The sequence below is a fragment of the Cuculus canorus genome, chromosome 16, assembly GCF_017976375.1.
Source record: "Cuculus canorus isolate bCucCan1 chromosome 16, bCucCan1.pri, whole genome shotgun sequence".
Lineage (NCBI taxonomy): Eukaryota > Metazoa > Chordata > Aves > Cuculiformes > Cuculidae > Cuculus > Cuculus canorus.
In genome coordinates, this window is record NC_071416.1 from 4013239 (window position 1) to 4041218 (window position 27980).

The window sequence follows — 27980 nt, forward strand, 5'->3', positions numbered from 1 at the left end:
CCAAACTGGGATCAACTGGGGCAACAAGGGCTACCCTGGGGCCAACAGTGACCACACTGAGATCACCCATAGCCACACTGGCACCAATTTGGGCCACTCTAGGGCAACCCAGGGCTGTCCTTGGGCTAACAAGGACCACGCTGCCCCCACTCGTGGCCAAACCGGGCCATGCAGGTGTCCCCACCCCCACCCCTCGGCCCCACCGGGGCTGCGCAAGGGGCAGCCGCGCCCCGCCCCGCCCATCGCCGCCCTGAGCCAATCGCCTCGCGGCGGGGGCGGGGAGCAGCGCAGCCCAACTTGCCGGGCGGCTGCGGGGCGAGTCCGGCTGAGCGCTGCGCTACCTGCGGCTCCGCGCCGAGCTCTGCGGGTCCGTATTGTGCCCTACGGGACCTCATCGTGCCCTACGGGACCCCATTGTGCCCTACGGGACCGCACCGAGCCCTGCGGGTCTGTATTGTGCCCTACGGGACCGCACCGAGCCCTGCGGGTCTGTATTGTGCCCTACGGGACCTCATCGTGCCCTACAGGACCTCATCGTACCCTACGGGACCGCACCGAGCCCTGCGGGTCTGTATTGTGCCCTACGGGACCGCACCGAGCCCTGCGGCATCGCATGCTGCGGGACCGCACCGTGACCTACGGGACCGTATTGAGCCCTACGGGACCTCATAGAGCCCTGCGGCGTGGCGTTCTACGGCACCGAACAGTGACCTACGGACCGTATGGTGCCCTGCAGCATCGCACCCTACAGCACCGTATTGAGCCCTAGAGCATCGTATCCTACAAGACCATATTGAGCCCTGCTGCATCACATTCGACAGGACCATATTGAGCCCTACGGGACCTCATAGAGCCCTGCGGCGTGGCGTTCTACGGCACCGAACAGTGACCTACGGACCGTATTGTGCCCTGCGGCATTGCACCCTACAGCACCGTATTGAGCCCTAGAGCATCGCACCGTGTGAGACTATATTGAGCCCTGCGTACCATATTGAGCCCGAGAGCGTCGTATCCTACAAGACCATATTGAGCCCTGCAGCATCTCGTTCTACAGGACCGTGTTGAGCCCTAGAGCATTGTATTCTACTGGACCATATTAAGCCCTACAGCACCGTATTGAGCCCTGCAGCATCATACCTTACAAGACTATACTGAGCCCTACAGCGTCGCACCCTATGGGACATCATTGAGCCCTAGAGCATCTCATCCTATGGGACCTTACCATAACCTACGGGACCGTATTGTGCCCTGCAGCATCGCACGCTACTGGACCCTATTGAGTCCTACAGCGCTGTATTGAGCCCTAGAGCATTGTGTTCTACCGGACTGTATTGAGCCCTACAGCACCATATTGAGCTCTGCAGCATCCCACCCTATGTACCATATTGAGCCCTAGAGCATTGTATTCTAATGGACCATATTAAGCCGTATTGAGCCCTAAAGCATCATACCTTACAGGACTGTACTGAGCCCTACAGCATCCCATCCTACAGGACCTCATTGAGCCCTAGAGTATCACATCCTACGGGACCTTACTGTGACCTACAGGACTGTATTGTGCCCTGCAGCATTGCATCCTATAGGACCATACTAAGCCATACAGCACTGTATTGAGCCCTACAGCACCATATTGAGCCCTAAAGCATCGTACCTTACAGGACTATACTGAGCCCTACAGCATCGCATCCTACGGGACCTCATTGAGCTCTACAGCATCACATCCTACAGGACCATATTAAGCCATAGAGCACTGTATTGAGCCCTACGGCACTGTATTGTGCCCTACAGCATCGCACCCTACATACTATATTGAGCCTTAGCATCATACCCTACGGGACCATATTGAGCGCTACAGGACCATATTGAGCCCTACGGCCCTGTATTGTGCTGTAGAGCATCGCACCGTGTTGAGCCCTAGAGCATCGTATCCTACGGGACCATATTAAGCCCTGCAGCATCGCATCCTACGGGACCTCATTGAGCCCTGCAGCACCGCTCCTCCGCCCTCGCCGCCCCCCTTGGCAGCAGCGCCCCTCCTTGGTGGGGCAATGATGGCATGTGCGGAGCTGCTGGCCGTGTGCCTGCTCTCCACCGATCGCCGCCCTGCGCCCCGCTGCCAGCCGCTCCCCATCTTCCACGACGTGAGTACTGTGGGGCCAACCGTACTGCTCGCACGGATGGAATTGCTCCGCAATTGCATCCTGCCCAGGCATGGGGCACGATCTCTTGGCGAAAAATGGCTGAAAGAGCTTAGAAAAACAGAGCAGAAAACGGGGAGGGACTTTTTACAAAGGCATGAGGTGATAGGAAGAGGGGTAATGGCTTCAACTTTGAAGGGGGGGAGATGTAGATGATATAATGAGAAGAAATTCTTCACAACAGGGTGGGGTTGCCCAGGCTGAGCGAGTTGGGGTTGTTCAGCCTGGAGAAGGTGCCAGGGAGACCTTACAGCAGCTTCCAGCTCTGAAAGGGGCTCCAGGAAAGCTGGGGAGGGGCTCTTGATCAGAGAGCGCAGGGAGAGGATGATGGGGGAACGGTTTTCAGCTGAAAGAGGGGTGACTGAGATGACATCTTGGGAGGAAATGTTTTGCTGTGAGGGTGAGGAGACCCTGGCCCAGGTTGCCTGAGAAATTGTGGCTGCCCCATCCCTGGAGGTGTTCCAGGCCAGGTTGGATGGGGCTTGGAGTACCCTGATCCAGTGGGAGGTGTCTCTACCCATGGCAGAGGGGTGGAACTGGGTGGGGTTTGAGGTCCTTTCCAACCTAAGCCATTCTATGATTCTCTGAAATACTCCATGTCCTGTTCCTGAGCTCTGAGCCTCCAGGTGGCTTGGAATAGCCCGCTCCTCCTGAAGTGGTGTCGTGACTGCGGCGTGTGGCTGGCAGGGAAGCTGCAGCAGGGACTGCTGAGCTGCCAAAAGCTGTGGGATCCTGCGGGCAGAGCTGCAGTCCCACAGTGAATGTGCCAGCAGTTGTGGAGGAAGGTGCTGTTGGTGCAGGTCGGAGGTCCCCTGGGTGTCGCAGTGCCTGTGGGTGGCTTGGGGGAGATGAAAATGCAGACGGTGGCTGTCTTCATTTTTACCTGGCAATGTGTCCAAGTGGCCAAGAAGGCCAATGGCGTCTTGGCCTGTATCAGAAACAGTGTGGCCAGCAGGAGCTGGGAAGTGATGATTTTGCCCCTGTACTCGGTGCTGGTGAGGTTGCACCTGGAATCCTGTGCTCAGTTTTGGGACCCTCATTTCAGGAAAGACACTGATGGGCTGGAGTGCATCTAGAGAAGGGGAACGGAGCTGGGGAAGGGTCTGGAGAGGCACCTGAGGGACCTGGGGTTGTTTAGCCTGGAGAAAAGGAGGCTGAGGGGAGACCTTTATCACTGACTACAACTGCCTGAAAGGAGGCTGGGGCGAGGTGAGTGCTGGTCTCTTCTCCCAAGTAACAAGTGATAGGATGAGAGGGAATGGCCTCAAGTTTGTGCTGGGGAGGTTCGGATTGGATATTAGGAAAAATTTCTTCACCAAAAGGGTTCGTAGGTGCTGGAATGGCTACCCAGAGAGGTGGCTGAGTTCCCATCCCCAGAGGTGTTTAAAAGGCTGGTAGGCGAAGGTGCTCAGGGATATGGTTTTAGTAGTGGACAGGTACGGTTGGACTTGATCATTTCCAACCAAATGATTCCATGATTCTATGCCTCCTGCTATGCCACATCCCCTCAAGCCTCGTGGCGAGAATGCTTCTGTTGGGCAGGGGAAGCTATGTGCCAGGGCACTGGGGGAGGCAGTGCCGTTCCCCCTGTGGCAGCCGGTGGGCTGTGTGCCTGGCCGTCTCTCAGGGCAAGTGGTACAGCCTAGGTCAGAGCCCAGCTCTGCTGCTGGAGCACATCAGAGACATTCGGCCTCCGTGCTCCTGGTGGCCTTGTGGGAGCTGCAGGGTGCCTGGGTCAGGGGGGCAGTACCCAAATCTCCCTGGTAGCCACCAGCCCTTGCGTTCCCCTGTGTCCAGCACCGCTGGGGTCTAAGTCACCCTGAGGAGCCATGGAGCTGTGCGAGCAGGAGAAAGAGAGCGAGGGTTCAGGGTGAGAGTTGATGTGGTGCCTCAGCACCTGGGCAGCCTGGGACGGTGCCAGTTGTCATCCGCATCCTGTCCCGGTCTGGGTAGTGCCAACCCCTGTGTCCCAGTTCATCCCAGAGCAGGGGAATAGGAAATCTAGGGCAGGACTTTGGGAAGTTCAATATCATGCCTGGTCCAGTCCTCCATCTGGGAGACTTCCTGGCATCTCCAGGGAGCAGCTGGAAAGCATTGCTCTATCAATTGTGATGGTGCTCTCAGCTTCCAGAGGAGGGCAAGGGTCTCCCTCCTGCCGTGGGGGGATTTCAGACTGCAGGGCTCTCCAGCCAGCATCATTAACTGCACTAATTACTTGGCTGATGGAAGATGGGCAGGAGGGGGGTTGGCGATGACAGCTGTGTTCCAGCTCCTCTGGCACTCGCTGAGCCCCACATCTATCCCTCAGGGTGTCATTAAGGCAATTAAAATGGGAAATGTAAACGGCGCTAGCAGCAGCTTTCCAGGTTCTGGCGGCTTCCCTTCCTCTTCCCTGCAGCTCCCTTTGCTCCCGCTTCAGCTCCAGAGCTGGGCAGGGTGAGTTTATCTCTGCTTTTGGTTCTGGGCAGTTGGCTGGTCCCCACCTGCCCCCTGCCCGGTTTGGCAGGGCGACCTCCCTCCCTGTCACAGCAGGACAAGATCCCAGCCTGCCCCTCGTGCAGCAGGAAGGCAGAGCTGCCCAAACCAGATCCGAGGTGGCAGCCAGTGCTTCCCCTGGAACCATCACCATCATCTCCCTGCCCGCAGATTGCCTGCCTTCAGGGGAGGTGAGGAGGAGGAGGAGGACTTTGCTTGCGATGCTTCGCTGCAGGCGTGGTATGAACTGCAGTGCTGCCATCACGGTTGTTTCTCTGTGCAGACATCTCAAACCTCAGGGAGATTCATTCTGGAGGATGGTGCTTGGGGCTTGCGTGCTCCCCTCTTGGTTTGGAGAAGCTGCTGGGACAGTTTGCCATTTATCACTAGTGTGTGGCCAAGCCCATGTTCACCTGCGGAGCACCGTGTCCCCAGGGCAGCTGTCCCCACCCCAACAGCCCTGGCTGCCTTCTGCTTCCAGCCAGAAGCCCTGTGATATCCCTCTTTCCTAGGGCTGGGGGATTCATCCCTGCAGAAATGCAACGCTTCCTCCGTGGGTCTTGGTGTGGCCACTGCTGTGGTCACTGAGTGGGGCTGTGGCCACTTGGACACAAGCCTAAGAGCCAGGAGCTAAGGGAAAAGCATCTCTCGGGCTTGAGGCAGTGTTCACGTGTTTCTGAGACTGCCAGCCCCACGGAGTGCAGGCAAGGGATTGTCCATAGGGCCTCTCTGGCAGCCAACACAGACCTCATCCCATTCCTAGCATGACTTTGCATCGCTTTTTCCTGCCCCAGAGCAACGCTTCCCTGCTGTTGCTGTGCTTGCACCCCAGGGGTTGCCCTGTGGAGCATAGAAGTGGCTCTGTGCTATTTTTCCTTGGCTGGAGTTGGATCCTGCCTCGTGCGCAGGAGCCATGGGTGTTTTCCGCCGTGTGCAGTGCTCACCGAGGAACCCCTCTGCAGTTGGGGTTGGCTGAGGACAGGCTCGCTGGAGACAGCAAGGAGCCCCGCCGTCCCTGGGGAACATGGAACAGATGTGGCCCTGCCTTGCGTTGCTCTCGCTGCTCCCTTTCTTGCACCACGTATATTTATTTTAGGCTTCAGGCAGCTGTTCTGTGTGCACTGGCAGGGCTTTCCTAACGCACCACTGGAGGAGACGATCCCAGGTGCAAGCGAGAAGCATCAGCTCTGTTTGCTGAGGTTTGTGTTGAACCCGAGACGCGCTCCACCCCAGATTAGAGACCTTCTCAGCCCTATGGGACCCCCCTTGAAATTGTGCCCTCTCTCTCAGCCTGCAGACAGACCCTGCTGAGCAAGGCCAGACTGGGAATGGGTAGTGTTAGACCTCACTTAAATCTGCATTTCTTAAGTACTTGTGTGATACCTTTGGGATGAGCTGGCTGGCCTCGGTGCGATTTAGAGTTGTAGAGATGTGAGTACATGAGCCACATGTGCCTCTGGTGACAGAGAGCTCTGCAGGGTTAAGCTTTTCCCTTGGAAGGTGAGGTGCCTGAGGCAGGGACCTGTCAGTGTCAGGGAGCCCTGAGGCACAAGTGAACCCTTCAGCTTGGAGAAAGCTTTCCTTTAAAACCCAGCATGTGGGATCTGTGAGTTCCCATCTCAGCTGGGAGCAGTAAAGCTCCAAAGCTCATCAAGTGAGTCCTGCAGGGTGTTCTGAGAGCACCTGCCCTCCTTTCCTGCAAGGGAAGCAGCCTGGGAAGCCCACAGCCCAGAGGGATGGTTACCTAATGCTGGTCTTTTCAGGGCAGCCTCCATTCCCTACAACAGCTCAGGAGGAGCTCACCTTTCTTGGAAGAGCATCCAAGGAGGAGGTGTCCCTGCTCCCCGCTTCGGCGCGGGGAAGGACCAGGGAGCTCCTTTCTGGACTCAGCATCAGAAAAGCCTCTGACCAGTTGCAAGCCAGCAGATTCCTTTGGAGTGAGCAGCAGGGGTTTCTCTGGGCAGTTGTTTCTTCACCTCAAAGCAATTTTCCAGAGACATTCCAGTGGCAGGGTATGGGCTCGTACACTCAGAACACGCAGCAGGGCTGCCAGCTGCCCCTCCACCCCCAGTTCCATTCTGCACTTCATCTTCCTGCAGTAGGGAGTAGGGCTGGTCCAGGGTTGCCTTTGTCAGTGGGCTCTGCTTTGCAGGTGTATGGAAAAGAATATATCAAAAAAGTCCTTTTTCCGCACTTCCTTTCTTCAGACTTTCAGATTTCTTCATCAGCCAGGGTGATTAAAAGGCTAATTAAAAAGAAGGTTGCTCCACTCACAGCTTTCTGTCATCACTTTCGTTAGGATGAGCTGGCCCAAACCTGGTACTGTTTGGTCTGGTGAGATGTTTGTAGGCTTCTGAAATGCTGCTGCTCCTCACCGGAGTCTGCCCTGTACCTTCTGACAGTTATTGGTGAGAGAGGAGCCAAGCAGGGATAAGGAGCCCCAGCTTTCACCTCGGCCACGGGCAGAAGCCTCGTGGTTGGGAACTTGGGTTGAAAAACTGAATTGGAGCAGCTCTCCAGCTGTGCTCTGTGGCAGAATTAGTTACAGACTAATTAATTCATTAATTATTAAGTACAGTGTGTGTGCATGTCGAGATGTCAGAGGAAAGATTGTTGTGATTACAAAGTGCAGGACAAGAGCTGCTTCTCGGTGCAGGTGCTTGAAGTGTCAGTGATGATGCACAAAACGCTCCCCTTATGGAGTGGGTTTGTGCTTAATGTTCTTTCATTTAAAGGGCCTGAAAAATTAAACACTTTCCATCACAAGGGTGTAGCAAAGCCCTTTCTGTTTCATCTCCCTCTGTTCTCTAAAAGATGCTCAGTGTGAGCTCTGGGCTCGCTTGGGTGGTGGTGGCTGTTGCCGAGAGCTTCTTGTGTTAGAGGCGAGAAATGGTTTTAATCATTTGCAAAGGGTTATTTCCCCAGAGCAGCCCGTGCAGCCCTCACAGTGGAGGCTTCTCCACAGCTCCCTGGACTCCAGAAGGTGGTTTTCCTGCAGTGGCAGTGCTGGATGCTACCTGGCTCGGCTGTGCTGCTCTCCCTGCTGCTTCACTAAACCCTGTCATATTTTCTCTTGCAGATTTTCCGTCGAGCCGACAAGAACGGTGAGTGCTTTTTCCCTGCTGCTGCCTCCCCCTCCTTGTCTGGGTTTGGGCAAAGCAGCTCAGCCTGTCCCTGCTGAAGGTTTTGCTGAAAGAGGGAAGGAGGATATGGGCAAGCAGCACTCTGTTCTGCAGGAAAAGCGCTTTTTTGCTTCTGTTGGAGGAAGAGGCACCAGAGCAAAGAGCTTGGCCAGGGGCCGGGGAGGTGGGGTCTCCCAATTCACCATCCAGATGCCTCACAGAGCCTCTTCTGAGCCCTTCAGCCAGGACATGCAGGGGCTCTGCTGCACCATTAGCAGTGAGAAGGGAAAGCAAATAAAGCCATGCAGGAGACAGTCCAGTGGCCATCAGACTCTCTGTCCCTTGCAAGATCAATTCAGTCTGGATTTTACATGTAGCCCTTTGGTTGGATGGTCCTGTTGCTGTGTGCCTGCTGGAGCCCTGGTGTTTGAGGGTTACACTCTGCTGCCTGCTTTTTAATTTAGCATCCAGAAACCAAGAAGTCCAAAATCATAAACCATTTCTCTGAGCCTTCTCACCCCATCTTGGATGCTTCTCCTTCGTGGTAGATTGCACACTCCAGGAGCCGCTTTTGTTGCAGATCAAAATGCAGTCCAGGAGCTGAAATCCTCCACGAGGAGGTCGGAAAAAGCTCCTGAGTCAGTGGAGAGATTTTCTTTCCAAGAAAGCCTTATACTGTCCTCACTGTGCTGTTGATAACGGGCTCTATGCAAGTAGAGTGTCTGCATTCTGTAAATGTTGCAGTGGGGTCTTTTGGAAGGAGCTGAAACTCCCACCTGAAGTTCCAGCAGGAGCTTGCCAGTGCTGCCGGGTGTTTGATGGGGACAGGTTGGACGTGCATTCAATGAGATAGCTGCTCTAATTACAATGCACAACACGCCCAACCGTCCCACGCTCCCGGTGGAGAGGCTGCTGGGAGGATTGCTGGGGCCTGTGCGCTGCTTTCTGCAGATATATAATTATTCTTCCCTTTTATTTAAATGCAGATGATGGGAAGCTATCATTTGAGGAGTTCAAGAACTATTTCGCTGATGGGATCCTGAGCTCGGAGGAGCTGTGGGAGTTGTTCAGTGGCATTGACAGGCGTCATTCAGAGTAAGTACCGTGGTGACACGGAGGAGAGGAGATGAAGGAGGAGATAAAACTGCTTGACTGTAGATGGAGGACATTTGGAGGCGGGTGTGATAAATAGTCAGGGTGAGATAAACCTACCTCTTGTAACACGCAGATGTTAAAGCCCATTGAACACCGGCTACGAGCACTGGTGATGAGAGAAGCCAGACATTTTGAGAACAGTTGTTATCAGATTTGCTGTAGTTCTGTAAAAGCAAAAGGGTCCATTTAAAATTGCATTATGTTACTTTGAAAAATGTATTCCAGAAATATAGAGCTCCTTGCGTGTCTGCTGGAGGAGCATGTGGTGGGGTGAGGACGGTGCACAGAGCATGCAAAGTCGCAGACTTTGCCACTGCTGACACAGGGAACCGCTTTTCGCTTACGTAAGGGCTGTTTTCTGCCAGAAATGGGCCTTATGAGTGTGACTGTGAATTTAGGCCAGCTACTTTTAAAAAAAGAAACCCCCCAAAGAACAGGAGAAGTAATTGCACTTAGCCCTTGTCTCGTCTTGACTGCTGCTATCTAGAGGAGTCTCTTGGGCTCAGCTACGTTTCTCATCCCAGTCTTTCGGATATCAACGGAGCGTGGCTGGGATCTCTCTACCGTGTCGGCTGCTGTAAACAAGTGTGTTTTGGCACTGGGAGAAAGCAGCAGTTTATAAATTCAGTGCTTGAGGCTGCCTGTTCAAACAGAGGGGTGAGAAGGTGGCTCCAGCTTCCTCCCGGTCTCAAGCTGGGCTCTGGCTCCTGCCACTTCCCTGGCATCCCAGGAAGCATCATCTGGACCTCTCTGATGCCCTCGGCCAGGGCAGCATCCGAGCAGGGCTCTTCCAGGGAGAGGTGACTCAGAGCAGCCTGTGGCTTTGCAAGGAGCCAGGGCAGCGGCACGGAGGGCCTGTGTCTCGCTGAGATACTGACAGCCACTGAATGCCACTGAGCCACTGCCAGCGCATCCCCTGTGGGCCCTGGCTGCAAGTTCCCCATCGTCCACCCGGGAGGGGTGATTGGCTCCCACCAAGTGTCGGGGTAGTGGCTTTAGCTGGCGCTCCTGCTCCAGGGATGGAGCAGAGATGGGGGCTGGTGTGTGCGGCCCCCAGTGCCGCTTCCTTTGAACCCCGATTCCCAACTCCTGCTTGTCCAGCCAGGTGGGCTTGTTGGGTGTGGACAGCAAGAGGCGCCTCCTGCAAATACTACCTCTGCCTTTTAGAGCTGTGATCTCTAGGAGTTAGCAGTGAGCTGTTCCCGCTCCTCTGCAAAGTGCTCCTCTGCAAAGTGCTCCTCTCCTCTCCCTCCATTGTGGCCTTGGAGTCATCCTCAACACAATACTACTGGAATAGTCCAAGTTGCCCAGGAAGGTTGCGGCTGCCCCATCCCTGGAGGTGTTCAAGGCCATGTTGGATGGGGCCTTGAGCAGCCTGATCCAGTGGGAGGTGTCCCTGCCCATGGCAGGGGGTGGGACTGGATGGGCTTTGAGGTCCCTTCCAACCCAAACTATTCTATGATCCTACAAAAACATAGATTGCAGCAAAGCAAAGAGTTCTAACCGTAACTAAATGGCGAAGATTTCCTGGTTTTCTGTTGCTTTCAGGTCATTTTTTTTCTGTCTGCCCAGAGCAGATAAACTGGACTGATTGAAGGATCGGGCATCTCCGAGAGCGGTGCTTGGCCCTGGCTGTAGCGGTGCTCTCTGTAATTCGTTACCGGTAATGGCAGTGCGGTAGCTATGACAACATGACAGTTGCGTTACTGAGCTGGTGACATCTATTAGCAAGGCGTGACCATTGGGTCTTTGATCTCTTTCTGCCATGAAGAGTTGAAGGGATGTTGTGGACAGAGCTGGTTTCCAAATTCCTATGTTCAGTGACTTCAAGCAAGCGTAGGAGACACTGTGCCTCCAGCCCTGTGAGGATGGCCTCGTTCCTCCAAGAGCAGAAGGGAAATTCCAGCCCTGAGGCCACTGCAGGGGTAGTTCTTGTTTCTGTCCCTAGCTGGGACATGGTCCATGCACACAGGACAGCTTCGTGTGAGCGGGACAGGATGTGGGAGGTGGCAGCATGGAACTGTATATGATTTCTTAAGCTTCATCTCCACCTTGTGGAAGAGAAGGTGGGACCTCCCAGACAGGGAGCCTGGTGCTCAGTGTATTGTCTGGTAGGAGGCATTGACAGGCTGAGAGAGTTGGGGTTGTTCAGCCTGGAGAAGAGAAGGCTCTGGGGAGACCTTAGAGCAGCTTCTAATATTGAAAGGGGCTCCAGGAAAGCTGAGGAGGGGCTCTGGATCAGGGAGTGCAGGGACAGGACAAGGGGGAACAGTTTTGAGCTGAAAGAAGCAAGATTGAGATGAGATCTTAGGAAGCAAGATCCTGTTTTCCTGTGAGGGTGGTGAGTCCCTGGCCCAGGTTGCCCAGAGCGGTGGTGGCTGCCCCGTCCCTGGAGGTGGATGAGGCTTTGAGGAACCTGATCCAGTGGGAGATGATTATGTTGAAACCAAATTCAACTTTTTGTTGCAATTTAATCATAGAATAGAATTGTAGAATCACAGAATGGTTTCAGTTGGAAAAGACCTTTAAGATCATGAAGTCCAACCCTCAATCCAGCCCCACTAAGTCCACCACTAGAGAGTGTCCCAAAATACAACATCTACTCGTCTTAACACCTCTTGGGACGGGGACTCAACCACCTGCCTGGGCAGCCGGTCCCAATGCTTGAAAACCCTTTCGGTAAGGAAATTCCTCCTAATATCCAACCTAAATCTCCCCTGGCACATCTTGAGGCTGTGATTTGGTACAACAGCAAGGTTCAGCATTTCATTTAGCTTGTCAGAAATCTCCACAACAGCTCTGACAATGGTGCAGAGCAGTTTCTTCTTCCTGGAAGAGTGTATTTTCACCCACTGCGAAGTTTGGGTGGGAAGAGACAAATGTTGTTGAAGGGATTAAGAAGCTCCACTGCTGCAGAAGCATCCTGAGAGTTGTGGAGTGTAGTTTGCTCTCTGAGAAGCTGCGTGTCCAGCTGCAGCCCAGCCAGGTGGGATGGCAGTAGATCCTAGGATCTCACGAGAACAACTTAATGGGGAATTGATCACAAAGGGCTTTGGACTGAACGTTGCATAGGTTGCGCACCTATTGCTCTTTGCAGGGGACTATGAAACTGTCCTGTGAAGTGTTGTATGGACCTTGCGTATCTTTCTGTCCTGCATCTGTTGGGAAAATTAAAAAAAGATAAGGTCTGGGAAGTCCTCCTTTGCATGAGAGTGGTCAGATGGTGGCAGGAATCGGGTGTGGACTGCCTAGAGTCTGTGTCTTTGTCCTGAAGCTACAAGTGAAAGAGATGGGAGCCCTTGTCTAGAACCAATCTGGACAGTTAAGGGTGAGACCTTGGTTCTCCCCATAAAATGTATGGGTTCAGTATGCACTGGGCTTTAATGAAGGCAAAATGATGCCTAACGATTAGTCTAAAAGGAATTTATCTGTACAGGCATTCTTAGGGATAAGATTGGCATTGGCTGCTAAACTTGTAGGGGAAAAGAAAGAAAAGGAGGAAAGAGAAAGAGGAAAGTTCAAGGACACCACCTGGGCTGTGGTCCTCTTCTCTCTCCCAGGATGGTGGGCGTGCTGCAAATACCTGTCTTGCAGAGTATTATTTATGGTTTTTGATGGGTCTGTGAAGTGCTGCTTCTAGGAAAGTTCTGGAACCGAGTTAGAGGGAGCTTAGGGGGGCTCTGGGGTCCAAGGTAACGTTCTGCCCCTGCTCTCCTTACTGGCAGGATCACAGCTTGGCCTCCCTGGGCAGCAAGCGCAGCGATCTCGACAGTGTTTAAGGTAGCAAAAAAGACTCAATCTCTTATAGCCCTGACCTGGTGGGTTTTGAGAACTCTCAGTGGAAATAACATCAAGTCTCTGGTTCTGTGTGAGCTTTCCTCCCCTCTCGTTAGTCAGGGACTCTGAGCCACAGCGTCTGCCAGTCTCTGAATGCCAGCGAGTGACTGAAATGCTCTGGGTCACGCCGGAAAAGTTTGGAATCCAGATCCATGATGGCAGCAGAGGTTTCCCAATGTGGTAGATGATAAAAATAAAAGAAATCCCATCTGCTTTGCTGAAGCTGATTGCTGTTTTCTTGCATAAATTCCAGGCGCATTCTGACAAAATCCCAACAACATAATGATGACAAGATCCTTCACCATCCGTTCAAGCTTAATTACAGTTAATCAGTGGTTTGAGCACAGTCAAAATACAGCTATGGGGAAATGTGGAGACTCTCAGGATGAGTGCTTTGGAGGCAGAGGGTAGCTGTTCTCTTGGAATGCGAGAGGGGATGGCAGAGAGAGGAGCAGAGTGAAGTCGTCTGCCCTGTTGCAGCCCTGCAAAATGGGTCAGGATTTGATGTGCCTGTTCTTTACGTGAGCTCCTGGTAAGAAGTAGCTTCTGGTAGCATGAAAATAGCACATCAGTCGTGTAATTTGCTGCAGGATGTGCAACGTGGGAAGAGGTGGCTGTGCAGGGTCGCTGACGGAGCAGGCTGTGTAGGGAAGGGAGCAGAACTTCCGCAGGCCAATCCCAGAGGGCTGATTTCTGCTACAAGATCATGGCGATGGGTTCAATGTTTAACTGTTCAGTGTTTTAGTGATTGATGAGTCAACACGTGTTTTTAAGCATCAAACAGACAAGATAGAAAGAGTTGTTAATCTCTGGCTTCTCCTTGGAAGCCGGAGGGTTGGTGTTGATAGCAGTTCTTTGTCACGTGGATGCCTGCTCGCTAGAGCCAAGGTGGGAACTGGGCAGCAGGGTGGGCTGGTGGCCCCTTCTTCCTCCTGGTGAAACCAGTCCCAGCCTCAGGCTCTCACTGGGAACAGATGCAAGTGCCTGGGTGACACACACATTAGGTATTTCTCTGTGCATTTTGTTACCTGACATCTGTATCCCTGCTTTTGTGATTTTTACCCGTCTCTTGGATGAAGCCCAGCGGCTGCAGTGATTCCTCGGGTGCAGGTCTGCTGCGGTGCCAGGTATTTTGTGGCAGTGCGGCAGCAGCGGCTTCCCAGGCTCCAGGCAGCTCTCAGAAATAAGAATTACAAAGGAATCAGACATTTGTCCAATTGAAATTTGTGCTTCCAACCCTAGTCACTCTCCAGTATTGCTGTGGTTGGATACGTGGAGCTGCTCAGGGGTGGGATCAGCAAACTTTGATGGAGTGGAGTTGGCAGAAGAAGGAGCTGTGGTTTTGCTGACGATCAGTATTGCGTCTCAGGGGAAAAACTGGTTTTTTTTTAATTTTATTTGCTTTAAAAGCTGCCTGCAGTGCCAGGACAGTGCGCCAGAGCCCTGCCTTAATCACCTCCTGCGGTAGGTGTTTAAAATAGATGAGCCGAGTCACATCCGAAACCTGCCCATCTCCATCGCCTGGGAACGGTACCTGATGCAATGAGCTGAACGGAGGGGTCTGAGCTCCCACTGCCGCGGGTCCGCTGTGGCGTCTCGCACCAAAACAGGACTCGAAGCACTGCCTGCTATTAAAACACTCTCAATGAAAGCCCTGCAGAAAGAGAGGCGCAAATCCCAGCCATTCATATTTTAGAGGAAAAGCTGCAGGAAGATTTTGCACCAGCTGTTACAGCTGTTCTCGGCATGACATTGTGGAATTTTCCTACATTCTCCTCTAGTTTTATCTCAGTGTTTTGTCAGCATTCTCAGTGGCAGGGCTGGGTGACACGGCCCTGGTTTGCCTTCCCTTGGGCAGTGGCACTGCAGCTGTCCTTGTGCCTGGAGCCCAGCAAACTCTGGGTAGCACTGGTTCCTCCACATGTGACAGCACCTAAACACTTCAAAAACTCTCTTTCATGCTCTCTTCCATTTTCCCAATCAGGCTTAAAATGAAATCATTTAAGGGATTTTGAGGTGGTAGAATTTCTTGAGCAGAGGCTGATATCTGATATCCTGGGGCATTTCTCCGTGGGCTCTGCAGGTGATGTCGGGCTTCTCAAGTAGCTCTGCCTTCTATGGCTTTGGCCAATTGGGTGGATCTCACAGCTTCGTGTGAGCCCACGGTTCTGCTTGACATCCCATCCTGGAAACGTGTGGCTGTTTCTAGATGTTTCCTCCTCCTTTTTCACCCCAGCAGGGCCTTTATTAGCAACAAGAGGGACAGGTCCAAGCCCTGGGGGGATGCTAGCATCAGTTCTCCAGTGTGGGTCCTCTGTTACTGAGGACGGGCAGAACACCCCCATGTTTTTGGACCCGGATCCCTCCTTGAATGACCTTTATGGCAGGAAAAACCCCTCTTGTGAGCTATGAAGGCACTCAGCCCCACATCAGTGGGGCTCTGAGGGCAGGGAGGAGGAGGAGCAGCTGGGTTAACCCTGGGCCAGATGGGAGAGGAGAGGGCCTGGTGCCGTGGGGCACAAGGGAGCACCTGGGCTGATGTCAAGGGAGACATGAGGAGAGAGCGCCGGCTGAATGCTTGGCATCTTAGGGAAAAGAGGTTGGGTTGAAGCTGCAGCTTTTGGGGCTCATCAGCTCCAGGGCTCAGAAATGGGGCTGCCAGCCTCCCTTGACCTCTGTCCTGGCCCCACTCTGCTCTTTCCCAGCACGTTCCAGCTCCAGGAGATGGTGGACCAGCTTTGCTCGCTGCTTCAGCCCTCAAAGCAGGGGTGCTACAGGCGCTGGGCCTGACTCCTGAGCTGATGGCTCTAAACTTGAGCAGCTTTTTATTTTTCTAATACAGCTTTAGAAAGTACGTGAGAGGAGCAGTAAATCCACTGAGGGCTCAAGCCAAGCCCTGAAGCCCCTGTTCACTACCACTGGTTCTTCCGAAGCAGTCCCACCATCTAACAAGAGCTTGTTTTTCTGTTTCTTGCAGTAACGTGGACACGGAGAAATTGTGTGGTAAGTAGGATGATATTCCTGCCTCGGAAGGGCTCTCTCTTGACGATCTGCAGTGGGGGTCTGTTCCTGCCCAACCTGGGCAGGACTGGGCAGTCAAGTGGCATTGACAATCCCAGTGCCTGAATCCCAGCACTGAGAACATCTGTGCTGTTCCCAAGGGGTTGGGACATTTTATCCCTGGGGATAGGAAAGGACTTTTCATTTCAGTCCAGGTGGAAAGCGTGACTCCCGAGAGAGATCCGAATGCCCCCACCGCAGCACTGGGCTGTGGGTGGAAAGCAGCAGGCACAAGGGAGGCAGGGTTGGAGGTGCCTGGGAGGCTCACTGTTGTCTTCTCTCCTGCCTCAGATTATTTCTCGGCATATCTCGGAGAATACAGGAATGTGCTTTCTGCCCTGGAAACCCTCAACTCTGCAGTCCTTACAGCCATGGACAAAACCAAGCTGGTAAGGATGGGACCGTGGGAGGGTGGTTGGCAGACAGGTGCGTAACAGAAGCCGTGGTGATCTTTTCTTGCTTAGCGTTGAACTTCAGTGTCCAAGGCAGTAAACGTGGTGCCTTCCAGATCAGTGGTTTGCCTCTGCATGCTTGGTTGGCTCCGTGTGCAGAGAGTGAGGCAGCAGCACAGCCAGCAGCGTGCCTGGAGGAGTGGGAGCCATGCTGGAGGAAGAGAAGGGTAGGGTAGTGCTTTTGTGCTCTGGAGATGTCTTTGGGTTCTCCTTCTTCGTACGATCTGGCAGCATTTTTGTTCCAACAGCTCCTTGCAGACCACTTTGCAGGGTCTTGCCTGGGGACACTGTTTCTGGGAGCGTCACTGATGACCTGTGTTGTGTCTCTGAGACAAAGCCAAGTTCTTTTCCACAGAGCAGTATGGCTCAGGCTGCCCAAGGCCCATCCAACCTGGCCTTGAACACCTCCAGGAATGGGGCAGCCACAACTTCCCTGGGCAACCTGGGCCAGTGTCTCACCACCCTGATAGTGAAGAAATTCTTCCTAATGTCCAGTCTAAATCTGCCCCTCTCTGGTTTATACCCGTTCGCCCTCATCCTATCACCACAAGCCTTTATGAACAGCCCCTCTCCAGCTTTCTTGTAGCCCCTTCAGGTACTGGAAGGTTGCTATAAGATCTCCTCGGAGCCTTCTCTTCTCCAGGCTGAACAAGCATTGTTGGCCAAATACAGTCATGGAAAAGCATTTTTGCATCCAAAATGTACTGAATGGTTTAGCCTTGTGCTTCAGGCTGCTGGTCTTCTGCAGCCATAGGAAGGGCTGAACCTTTCTTTCTCTTCGCTATTCAATGCTTAGTAAGAAGCAGACGAAGGGCATCGCCCGTGTGCGCACCATCCACTGAGCCATCAATCAAGCAGAGAAGTGAAGGGGAACAGTTCCGCTGCCAGCTCTGCAGTCACTGAAGTGTTTCTGCCTCTATAGTGTTGGTCACAGCCTTGCCTTCTCTTCAGTTTTCCCTCTGGCCAGACCCAGCCTCAGCAGCATCTCCTGTACATCAGGAAATTCCATGCCAGGAGAGGGAATCATGTGAAAATGCACTTTCTCTTTGGCTCAGCTGCCCGGCCTCCTTCACAGTTGTAAAATACAAGTCTAGAAGGAGAGAATGATTCCTCTTCAGAGAGCTGTGCTTAATTTCAGTTCTTTTCTGTTGTTTGCTTTGTAATGAATTTGTTTATTCATGTATTTCTCCAAAGGACAGCGCAATTACTGTCTGCTTCACAGTATTGGCATGATGTATTCCTTCATTTAATAGTTTCTGATGCCACAGGTTTTCCCTGGAAAAGAGGAGCAGGTTTTGAAGCAGATTTTTGTGGACTCTTTTTTACACCTGTGTTTGGATGTACCTGCAGTGAGGGAGCTGAGGCAGCCTGATGTTCGCAGCACTGCTCTCACCCGGCTGAGATCTGTGCTGATCGGGTGCTTTGATCCCAGCCTGGAGCTCCTGGGTGCCCCATTGCAGATACTGACCCTCCAGGGAGGCATCTCCCTGCGCTTCCCTGGTCCATGGGTCTCTGCATCATGGAGAAGGCAATACTCCAGCCCTGTGGTAAGAGCTTTTGCCGAGCTGTGGGAAATCTGCCGCTGCTGGAGGCTGGCAGAGATGATAAATGCTCCAATCTTACCTTCTGTGACTTGAATATATTCCTATGTTTGTATTTCCAGAATGGGAATCGATCTTGGGTTATTACACGATGAGTGGGTTTATTATGTTGGGTTTTGGCGAAAGCTCAGCCCTGTCTGAGCCAGGGAAGGGCCACAGAACAGAGATTTCCCATATTAAGTGTCTGCCCCTCAGTTCAGTTGATTCACACAGCAATAATGCCACCGTGGCTGAGGACCCTCTCTTGGCAGAGAGCCCACCCACCTGGAAGAGCCAAATCAGGCTTCATCCCGGAGAGCTGCTGAGCAAATGGGAAGAGACCTGTCTGCTCGAATGGCCCTCACTGTGAAGCTCCTCTTCCAGAGCAGGGCTGCTGGGTCAACAGATGCTGAAGGATCTCCAGTCCCTGCCCATTTTTCCCCAGACTGTTTAAGAGAGCTTCGTGTGACTCCTGAGGAAGCAGCAATGTGCAGACTAGCTGGAACTAGCAGCAACTAGCTGCTTGCTCAGGGAAGCTGTGGCTGCCCCATCCCTGGAGGTGTTCAAGGCCAGGTTGGATGGGCCTTGGGCAGCCTGAGCCAGTGGGATGTCTGCCCCTCACTAGGGGGTGGAAATAGATGGGCTTTAAGGTCCCTTCCAACCCCAACTATTCTATGATTCTGTGGAAGAAGGAGGGGATCTCTGACTTGAGCTGGGTTTCACCAGCTAAACCACAGCATCTCTTAGGTAGGGCATGGTCCATCTGATGTAGTTCCTTACTTCTATCCCCATGGGGCTGTTCATCCCTGCATCCTCCAGGTACTTGCTTGCCCTGCAGCCGTAAGTAGGCTGGTGTAAGGAGCCCACTTTACAAGCAGGAAAATGGAGAGCATGGACTGCTTCTTTAGCACAGCAAAAGCAGAGCCTGGGAGATGCCCTTGGCTTGCTCAGACCATACCAAGGCAATGAGCTCCAAGGAGACAGACAGGAAGATAAAGAAACTGAAGCTTGAAGGAAATACACTGTGGTTCTGTGTTTGGGAGCTGTGGTTTGTAGCAGTGCCACTGAAAGTCTTTTTGGTAAGGAGGATTTCCTCCTCTGTGCGTGCCATTGCAGTCGCTGCTGGCCAGGATACTCGGGCTGGATCAATTGTGTGTCTCGAGCTGCTGCCTGCCATGCATGTTGTCATGTGGAGGATAAACACTGTGATAAAGCATCAGAAACGTGAGCCAAATTCATCCTTCTTGCTGTGTAAGTGACTGCAGTGACTGTAGGAAATAGTGTCTGTGTGGGCAGCAAACCTGCTCCCGGTTTTTGGGATGGATCCACAGGTTGGCAGGAGGAAACCAGATCGTTAGGATTTCATGCCCTCCCATCCTTCTTCACTGGGGTGCTAGAAACATGGGAAAGAGAAGATGCTTTTTTGAGAAGAGAGAGTTTTTCTCCAGATTCTGTCATTTCCACTTACATTTGTGAAGCAGAACCTGGTGACTGTGCTGCATGTACTAAATACAGCTGAGCTTGTGGCTGTGCTTTGCGTTCGCAATACAATAGTGTCAGAGCAAGAGGTGAGTTGTGGAAATACTTTGGGAAATGGTCTGATGTTTTGCACAGGGGACCTGTGTGCTAAAATCTTTCCTTTCTCCAGTTTGCAGACACTGCAAACCAGTTCATAAAGACCTCTCCAAGTCAGGTGCTCCTATTTCTCCTTCGGCAGGAATCATGCGATCACCTATTCCACTCTGTCCTGAGCTTAACTACCATCATAGGAAACTAATAAAACCTTTCAAAAGCAGAATTAGAGCAGCTCTTGGCAACTTTGAGATTTTCACCTGGGTCCATAGAGCTGAAATACCAATCCCTGACCAAAAAGTCTTATCTTATGCTTGCTGAGTTATTTCCTCTGTGACTCTTTTGCGTGAGTCTCTGCTGTGAGCCAAAAACTCAGCGCTCAGTGAGACAGATTTCATTTTGAACTTGTGTTTATTGAGAGGTCTGAACTGCATGATCTGACCTTCTCAGTGGTACCTGAGAAGAAGGTTTTGCTTGTTTGTCTCCAGGTGAGGCATGTGAAGGGGGCAAGGCAGATGGACTGAAGGGAAGGTCCATTTTTCAGTCAGTTCGCTCCACTAGCGTGAACTTTTCTGAGTCGATGCAGCAGGGTGAAACAGCCTTCAGGCTCTCTTGAGGATGGTTATTTCCATCCTTCTCTCCTGCACGTTCCCCTGGGTATGCTGTGTTTGACGAGGCGAGAGACAGGCAGCAGCTGGCTCGTCCCATGCCATACTCACCCAAAATACTGATGCATCCACATGGGATCCTGCTTTGCCCTTGCAAGGTGAGCTGGGGCGTGCTGGGACCAGGAGTGTGAACACGATGAGCTTCAAAACCAAATCCCTTCCAAGCACAGCGTGCCCTGGGCTGTTAACTGGATTTTTGAGGGGGACACAGCACAGGCTGGTGTCCGTGCCTGCGTGCTCGGGGTGTAAAGACTGCGCTGGGATGAGCTGTGGGGCACAGGGTGGGCTGAGCGTTCCTCCTGCAGCCACGACGTTGTGTCCATGGGAGCAGCTGCTTGCTTCTGCGATAAAACTCTGTCCACTGACATCATCTGCAGAAGATGTCTGGATTAGGCCATTCTCAGGATGGACCCTGGAAAGCCAAGAGGATGGGGAGTGCTGGGAGGCTGGCGTGATGCCGGGGCTTCTCCCGGTGCCTGGCCCTTTGAAGGGGAGCGACGCTGTTGGGGAGCAGCATCCAGCTGCTGTGCAAGGGGAAGCATCCATATGCCAAGGCTGTGGAGGCCACAGCCGGCCCTGGTGGGGGCCTGGGGAGGATGTGTCGGGGATGGGAACATGCCTCATTAAGCAGGTCTGCACCTGCTCACTGCAGGAAGTGCCCTCCGTGTGGGTTTATTGAAGAGCCAGCCCCTTCCAGATTCACCTTTGCTTCCTATGTGCAGAGCTGGGAGTATCTGATTGGTCCTTTGTCCTTCTCCGCAGAGGTATGAGACCTCCTCGAAGATGGAGCAGTTCCTGACCCGCTTCCTGCTGCGCGAAACCATGCACCAACTGCAGTCCCTGCAGACCTCGCTCGAGTGTGCCGTGGACACTGTGGAGGAGCAGGCAGGACGGGAGAGGTAACAGAGTGGGATGTACTGGTGCTCACCTTCTCCCTAGCATCACTTGGGAGAATCTGTGGGTCTCCCTGGGAGGGATATCTGGGAGTAGGATCTGCGCTTTCTAAGCCTGCTGTGAAGCTGACCCATAGAGTGATTGACTGCAGCCCTCCCTTTTGTGTTTTATTCTTTCAGGAAGGACATCAAGAAATCTGAGACGTCAGTTGGGCTGAAATCAGGAAGGCGATGCGGGCGCAGGGGACATAAGAATGTCTGTCTGTCTCCGACAGATCCCTATTCCGGGATGCTGACAACAGGTAGAATGTTTTGGTTTGGAGGGGATCTTAGAGCTCCTCTGGTTCCAACCCTGCTGCCATGAATACCTTGCAGTGGATCTGATTGCTCAAAGCCTCATCCAACCTGGCCTGGAACACCTCCAGGGATGGGGCAGCTACCACTGCTCTGGGCAACCTGGGCCAGGGCCTTCCCACTCCCACAGGAAAGCATTTCTTCCTAAGATGTCATTTCAATCTCCCCTCTTTCAGCTTAAAAACCGTTCCCCCTCATCCTGTCCCTGAACTCCCTGATCAAGAGCCCCTCCCCAGCTTTCCTGGAGCTCCTGGAAGGCTGCTCTAAGTAGGTACCTGCAGCCTGTCTGACCCTTGGGTTGGTGTCCCTGCCCCACTGGAGCCTGGAGTGGGTGTGGGAGCAGCAGCACGGCACAGTGGGGCCTTGTCTGGGACAGCCTGGACCATTGCACCCAGGTGCCAGCTGGAGCTTCTGTGGGATTTTGTGTCTCCTGAGTAGTGGGAAAGGTTTTAGGAGAAAATAAAAATTTTTTTTTTCTTCTGTTTAAATCATAAGTTTTGAAGCTTTTACAGTTTTTTCTGAGTCTTAAGCAAGCTTTTTCAGTGACGACTCTCTGCCCTTCCCTGTGCAGGTGTTTGTGTCGAAGACAACAGCCAGTGGATGGCACAGATCAACAGGCTCCAGCAGCTCATCGAGAAGCTGGAGTGCAAGGTGTGTGGCCGAGCGGAGGTGGGCAGGGGCTGCTCCACATCTTAGAATCATAGAATCACCAGGTTGGAAAGGACCCACCGGATCATCAAGAATCATCTTGGCATAGGCCAGATTAGTCTGGGACCTCTCCCAGTGCAGCAGCCCCGGTAATTGGTCCTGGCATCGTTACAGAGCTGCAGGCATTCCCCAGACCCAGGCTGCTCATCCAAAGCCCCCTTCTCCCCTCAGCTCTGCTGACCCTCCCCTCTGTGGTCCCCGTGGATCTGACAAGTCCATCTCGACCCGCCAAGCCCCTCAGACATGCAGGTCATGTCCATTCTCTCCCCTGGGTTCCTGCAGGCATATCCCCAGAGCAGTCCCAGCCTGTCACGCTGAGCTGGGCTGGGTTGTGGGTTGCTGCCGCATCTTGTTGCAAAGTTCTTGCAGTAACAATGATTTTTCCTGGGGTGCGGAATGCAGAGCCCACGCTTGGAGCCGCTGAAGGAGGAAGCGATGTGCAAAGGAAGAGATGCAGTAAGTCCCTGTCTTGCTGCTTGTTGTTTGCAGGTAACCCCTGAGTGTGTGCAGATCCCCTCTCTCGCACACACGTGTGCTCGTGTAGCCCCTGTGCTCGGAGAGTGGAGTCGCCTGGGGGAGCTGCTGGCTTTGGGTTCTGCTGCCTGGTGATGCAGCAGGGTGGGACTCAGAGGTTTGAGTGGGCAGGGGACCATCTCCAGGGCAGCACAGCTCCATCAGGTCCGTGAAAGCCCCAGGCAGTGCCCATGGCCAGCCCAGAGGAAACCAACGCTCCGCTTCCGAGTGCCCAAATCAGCCAGGTTTGCTCTGAGCTCCCACAGACCATGTGGAGCCCCAGTGGAGATACCCCGGGGCCCCTTTCTGCTCTTCCGAGTGCCCAAATCAGCCAGGTTTGCTCTGAGTTCCCACAGACCATGCAGAGCCCCAGTGGAGATACCCTGGGGTCCCTTTCTGCTGGGAGAAGCACACGGGGGACGCAGCACCCCCGAAGCAGGACCCCACCACTATGGGATAGAGCATCTCCTGCTAGTGCTGTCCCCATTGGAAAGGTAACCTGTCCAAGTAGGAAGAAGCCACTTTATGCTGGCTTTGTCCCCACCATCGTGGTGCCAGCCCCTTCTTGCACAGCTTTCCCTGCAGTGCTGTGCTTGCTCAGCACTGCCTTGTCCCACGGCTGGGTGGGGGCAGGAGGGGCAGATTAGTCCTTGATGCCACTCATCTGCTGTCCCTTCACAGCACATCTTGGTGGCGAAGAGGCAGATCTCGGTGGCGACGAGTGGCATCGAGGAGTTTCGCCAGGCGTTCAGGTCCTACACGGAGGTCACCGCTGGGCAGAGCAGCTGCCTGCAGTAAGTGGGGCAGGCATGGGGCTGTTTGTGGCATGGCTCGTCCAGGGGTAGTGGCTTTTAACACGGCATCCTTGGGGGACAGAAGGATCTTTTTCAGGGTACTGTGTGTGCTGGTTGAGTCAAGGGGAGAGCTCATGTCACAGCATGAACCCCCTTGTGAGACCAAGGCTGTGCTCCCCAGCACTGCTCTGGAGCTCCAGGCAGAGCTTGGGACAGAGCCCAGGTCTAAACCTTGACAGGAGGCTAAGGCTCTTCTCCCTAGCAGCGTGCTGGAGTTCCAGATAGAGCTGGGAATGAAGCCCAGGTCTGAATCCCTGTGTTAGACCAAGGTTCTGCTCCCCAGTGCCTCTCCGGAGCTCCAGACAGAGCTGGGGATGGAGCCCAGGTCCGACTTGGGTGACGCGCCTCTGCCAGCCTGTCCCTGGAGATGGCACAGCTGCGCTTTGAGAGGAGCTTTCCTTCTCCCATGGGAGATTTCAAAGCCGGGAAGCATTCCTGCTATTCCCATTTAAAGTGTCATTTTTCAGCTCTTCAGTTCCAGCAGGCCAAAATTGTGTCTTCAATCCAAACCAAAGGAAGATGCTTGTTTAAACACGCATAGCAGAGAGAATGGTATATTTTTCCTTTGGAGTTGATGGGCTTTTCTGCCATGAGAAACAGTAGTGTAGACAACTGCATAGCACTGCACAGGCAGACTCTCCACGTGAATGGAAAGCTGGAGCAAAGCCCCAGGAGCCTCTACTGTCTTGGTTTATACTAGGGAATTGCAAAGCCCACTGCAGCCCCCACACATGGGGACGCAGCCTCTGAGCTGCCGGTTGAGTTGCTTTGCTCTCCCTCCAGGGCTTGGGCCCTTCCTTAGCAGCAGCTGGAGGAAACCTTCAGCCTCAGCTGGAATTCCTGATGCTGCAGCCAAGTGCAGATGGTCCCTAGGCCCCGCACCCTAAGTCTTGCTCTCGTGCCTCCCTCCTGCTTCCCTTCCATCTTCCCATGCCTGTTCCTCCGGTAGGAAGGAGCATGAAAAATGTCACCTGGTGAAACACCATCACTTCTGGGAGGCAGTGAGATGTAGTTTTATGCTGTTAGCTCAGCTCCTTGCACTTATGCCTCAGTTTCTTTCCACGTGAAGAGTGAGGCAAGACACACATATTCCAAAGGTCTGGAAGATCGTGCTCCTTTCCCAGGTTGCATGCTAGGAGCCCACTAAGAAATACCTAATAAAACACTTAACACGCTAGTTTCTAGGCAGCAGCAAGGAGTGGTTTAATAGCTGTGAAGTTCTGCTGCTGCCTGGCTGCAGGAACAGCAAAGCATGAAGGGCTTGGATTTGGGATCCCCTGGTGCTGGCTCCAGGAGCCACAAATTGTGGACACATCCAAAAAAAAAAGCCTAGTGGTGAGGCTCTTGCAGAGCTGTGCCCTTGCTCCTGGGCTTGGTGGGACCAATATGCCCACAGTGTGCTAGCATGGCCACGGCTTGCCAGACCCCACCTCAGGGTTGTTTCTGTCCCTGCAGCGTGTCTGCCTGCAAGCTGACGGACGAGGCCTGCTTCATCCTCTATGAGTTCTGGCAGGACGTGACTTCGTGGAGAAGGTTGGAGGCTTTCCTTGTGTGGGGCTGGGGCTGGATGCTTGGGATGGATGAAAGAGGTTTCCCCTCAAGGCTCCGCTGGGACCCTACTGCTCCCCTCCCTGACCTGCTCAGCCCAGTGCGGGGCAGCAGAAGGGGGTGAACACCCTGATAAAGGATGTGGGAGCAGGGATCATAGAATCACCAGCTTGGAAAAGACCTCTTGGATCATCGAGTCCAACTGTTCCTACCTGCCAGCAAACCATGTCCCTGAGCACCTCACCTACCTATCTTTTAAACCCCTCCAGCGATGGTGCCTCCACCCCCTCCCTGGGCAGCCTCTGACAGCGCCCAATGACCCTTGCTGTGAAAAATTTTTTCCTGCTATCCAGCCTGACCCTCCCCTGGCGCAGCTTGAGGCCATTCCCCCTTGTCCTGTCCCCTGTCACTGGGGAGAAGAGCCCAGCACCCTCCTCTCCACAACCTCCTTTCAGGCAGTTGTAGAGAGCAATAAGGTCTCCCCTCAGCCTCCTCTTCTCCAGGCTAAACAACCCCAGCTCTCTCAGCCGCTCCTCATAAGACTTGTTCTCCAGCCCCTCACCAGCTTCGTTGCTCTTCTCTGGACACTCTCCAGAGCCTCAACATCCTTCTTGGAGCGAGGGGCCAGAACTCAACACAGTATTTGAGGTGCGGTGTCACCAGTGCTGAGTCCAGGGGCAGAATCACCTCCCTGGACCTGCTGGGCACGCCGTTTCTGGTCCAAGCCAAGATGCCATTGGCCTTCTTGGCCACCTGGGCTGCTGCTGGCTCATGGTCAGTCATCTGTCAACCAACACCCCCAGGTCCTTCTCCTCCAGGCAGCTCTCCAGCCACTCTTCCCCTCGTCTGTAGCTGCACAGGGTTGTTGTACCCCAAGTGCAGGACCCGGTGTTTGGCCTTGTTAAACCTCATGCCATCAGTCTCAGCCCATTGGTCAAGCTCAATCAGATCCCTTTGGAGCCTCCCTACCCTCCAGCAGATCGACACTTCCACCCAGCTTAGTGTTGTCTGCGATCTTGCTGAGGGTGCACTCAATGCCTTCATCCAGGTCATTGATTTTGAGCAGGACTGGTGCACAGCCGCTCTCCTGCAGCTGCAAGGCCTGCGCTCTTCTAACCCTACACACTCTTTTACAGCCACTTGCAGTCCAGCTGCAGCAAGACTTTCCAGCGGTCCATCATCAGCTTGCTGGAGTCCCCAGAGCTGCTGACCACCATGCTCTTCCCAGGTGAGGGGGCTGTGGGGGCAGCCTGGGGGGCTGCAGGACCTCCCCAGTCCTACGCTCCTGCTCTGGGTGTTCCGCAGAGGGCGGAAGCAGTGCCGGGATCTCACACCTGTGCACAAGATCAGCTCGGGGGTCACCTGAATTGTGTTTCTCACGCCAGAGTGAGACCTATTTCCCCAGCAGGTTTGGTTGTGTGTGGGCAGCGCTGCGGGATGTGCTCCAGCCTGGGCAGCCGTGCAGCTGGGAGCAGATCCCAGGAAGCAGATAACCCTGTCCTGAAGATGCCTTATGTTTCATTTTATTTCCTCTACACTCTTTCCAAAGTGCTGAGCCTCCTGGGGGCTGCATCCGAGTTTCATTTTATGCCTCTGTGGTGCTGAGGCAGAGGAGAGAACAGCTCAGAGAGAGGTACCAGTAGGAATCTGACCAAGATGTGAGGAACTGGGAGAGAGCCTGATGACAGCTAAGAGCAAATGAAGCCCCAGTTTGCTATCACTTTCGGGTCTTGTGTAAATAATGGGGAATATGGATTAATTTGGGCTAAATCCCATGCTGGCAGTACTCCCACTGACCACGTTCCCCATGCTCCCCTGGAGCAGTCGCACAGCTCAGGCGGTTTCACCCTCTGTAGGCCACGCCAAGGCTATGCTCCCCACCCCGGAGCGGTGGGTGCTTTGCAGCCAAATGCCGGGGACCTGCAAAAAAGCCTTTGCTGCCCCCGATCCCCCATCTCTATCACCTCTAATCCTGCTCCCCTGTTTAACTGCACATCTCTGACCCTTTCTCCTCTCTCTCTCCAGCTTCCTGGTGGATCATGAACAACAACTGACCCCAGGCACCCGCTTCCAGGATGCCATCAGCATGCGGAAGGATGCGGAGCCCTCGGCACAGCCCTTGCATTTGTCACCTCCTCGTCTTTTGTCCCCTGGTGTGGTCTGGCAGGGCCTGCCTGCCTGTTATCCTTGGCAGTGTTTTACCCCTTTTGCTCTTTTCCTGTTAATTTATTTCTGCCCCTCAGCAGGACACCTTCCCTGCTTCCTGGGGGGAGCGGGACCCTCCCAGCAGCGCTGGTGGGAGGTGGCACTACTCTGGTTGCTGCATCCTGGCAGCCCTCAGCCCCTTTCCCACACTGGCTCCTCTCCTCCTGATGCTGAGGATGGGCCAGAGCTCCACAGGGTGCTGGGATGGGCTTGGGCCATGGCTCTCACTAGCCATGGCATCCCCGCACTTGCCCCACAAGGGCCACTCTGGCCAGCAGTGGCTCTGCCCTGGAGCCATGCGGTTTTGTACAGATAGGCAATGGTGTTTTATAGGAAAAATTGTAGTGAAGTGTTCCTATAAGGTGTGCTGGATCCGGCCCCGGCCACGCCAGCAGCCCTGGCTGTGGTTTTGGGAATGGATTCATGCTCCTCCAGCTTGTGTGCATCCCCAATAACCTACTGCCCACCTCCCAGAAAGGCGAACATGGACAATTAACAGCTCTGTTGCTTCATCCTGCGGCTCAATGGATATAAACCGGCATTAGCACCAGTCTGTGCTCGCAGAGGAGGCTGTTGCTGAATTAATGGTGACAGGGGCACGAGAATTGCAGGGAAGTCCCTTGGCTGGAGCAGAGCAAAGCCCGCCTGCTCTGTGGTTGTGTGCTGTGGATATATGTGTCGGATGGGCAAGGCAGTGAACACCCACGGGCAAGTGCCTCCTGGCACTGAAATGCCACTGTCCTCGCCCCCTGCCTGTCCCCACCACCCTGTGTTGTTCCCCTGGCT

General features: G+C 53.8%; 1 protein-coding gene across 1 annotated transcript; it reads left to right on the forward strand.

The window, feature by feature from the left end:
• Positions 1 to 871: 871 nt before the first annotated feature.
• NECAB3 (N-terminal EF-hand calcium binding protein 3) lies at positions 872 to 27974 on the forward strand. The gene is made up of 13 exons (XM_009565386.2): positions 872 to 2141; positions 7753 to 7777; positions 8782 to 8890; positions 15765 to 15790; positions 16139 to 16236; positions 20882 to 21018; positions 21193 to 21314; positions 21938 to 22017; positions 22477 to 22530; positions 23269 to 23381; positions 24897 to 24974; positions 26126 to 26217; positions 27015 to 27974. Exons 1-13 carry the CDS (start codon positions 2049 to 2051, stop codon positions 27041 to 27043), a joined length of 1056 nt encoding a protein of 351 aa, XP_009563681.1. The 5' UTR covers positions 872 to 2048; the 3' UTR covers positions 27044 to 27974.
• The last annotated feature ends 6 nt before the right edge of the window (positions 27975 to 27980 follow it).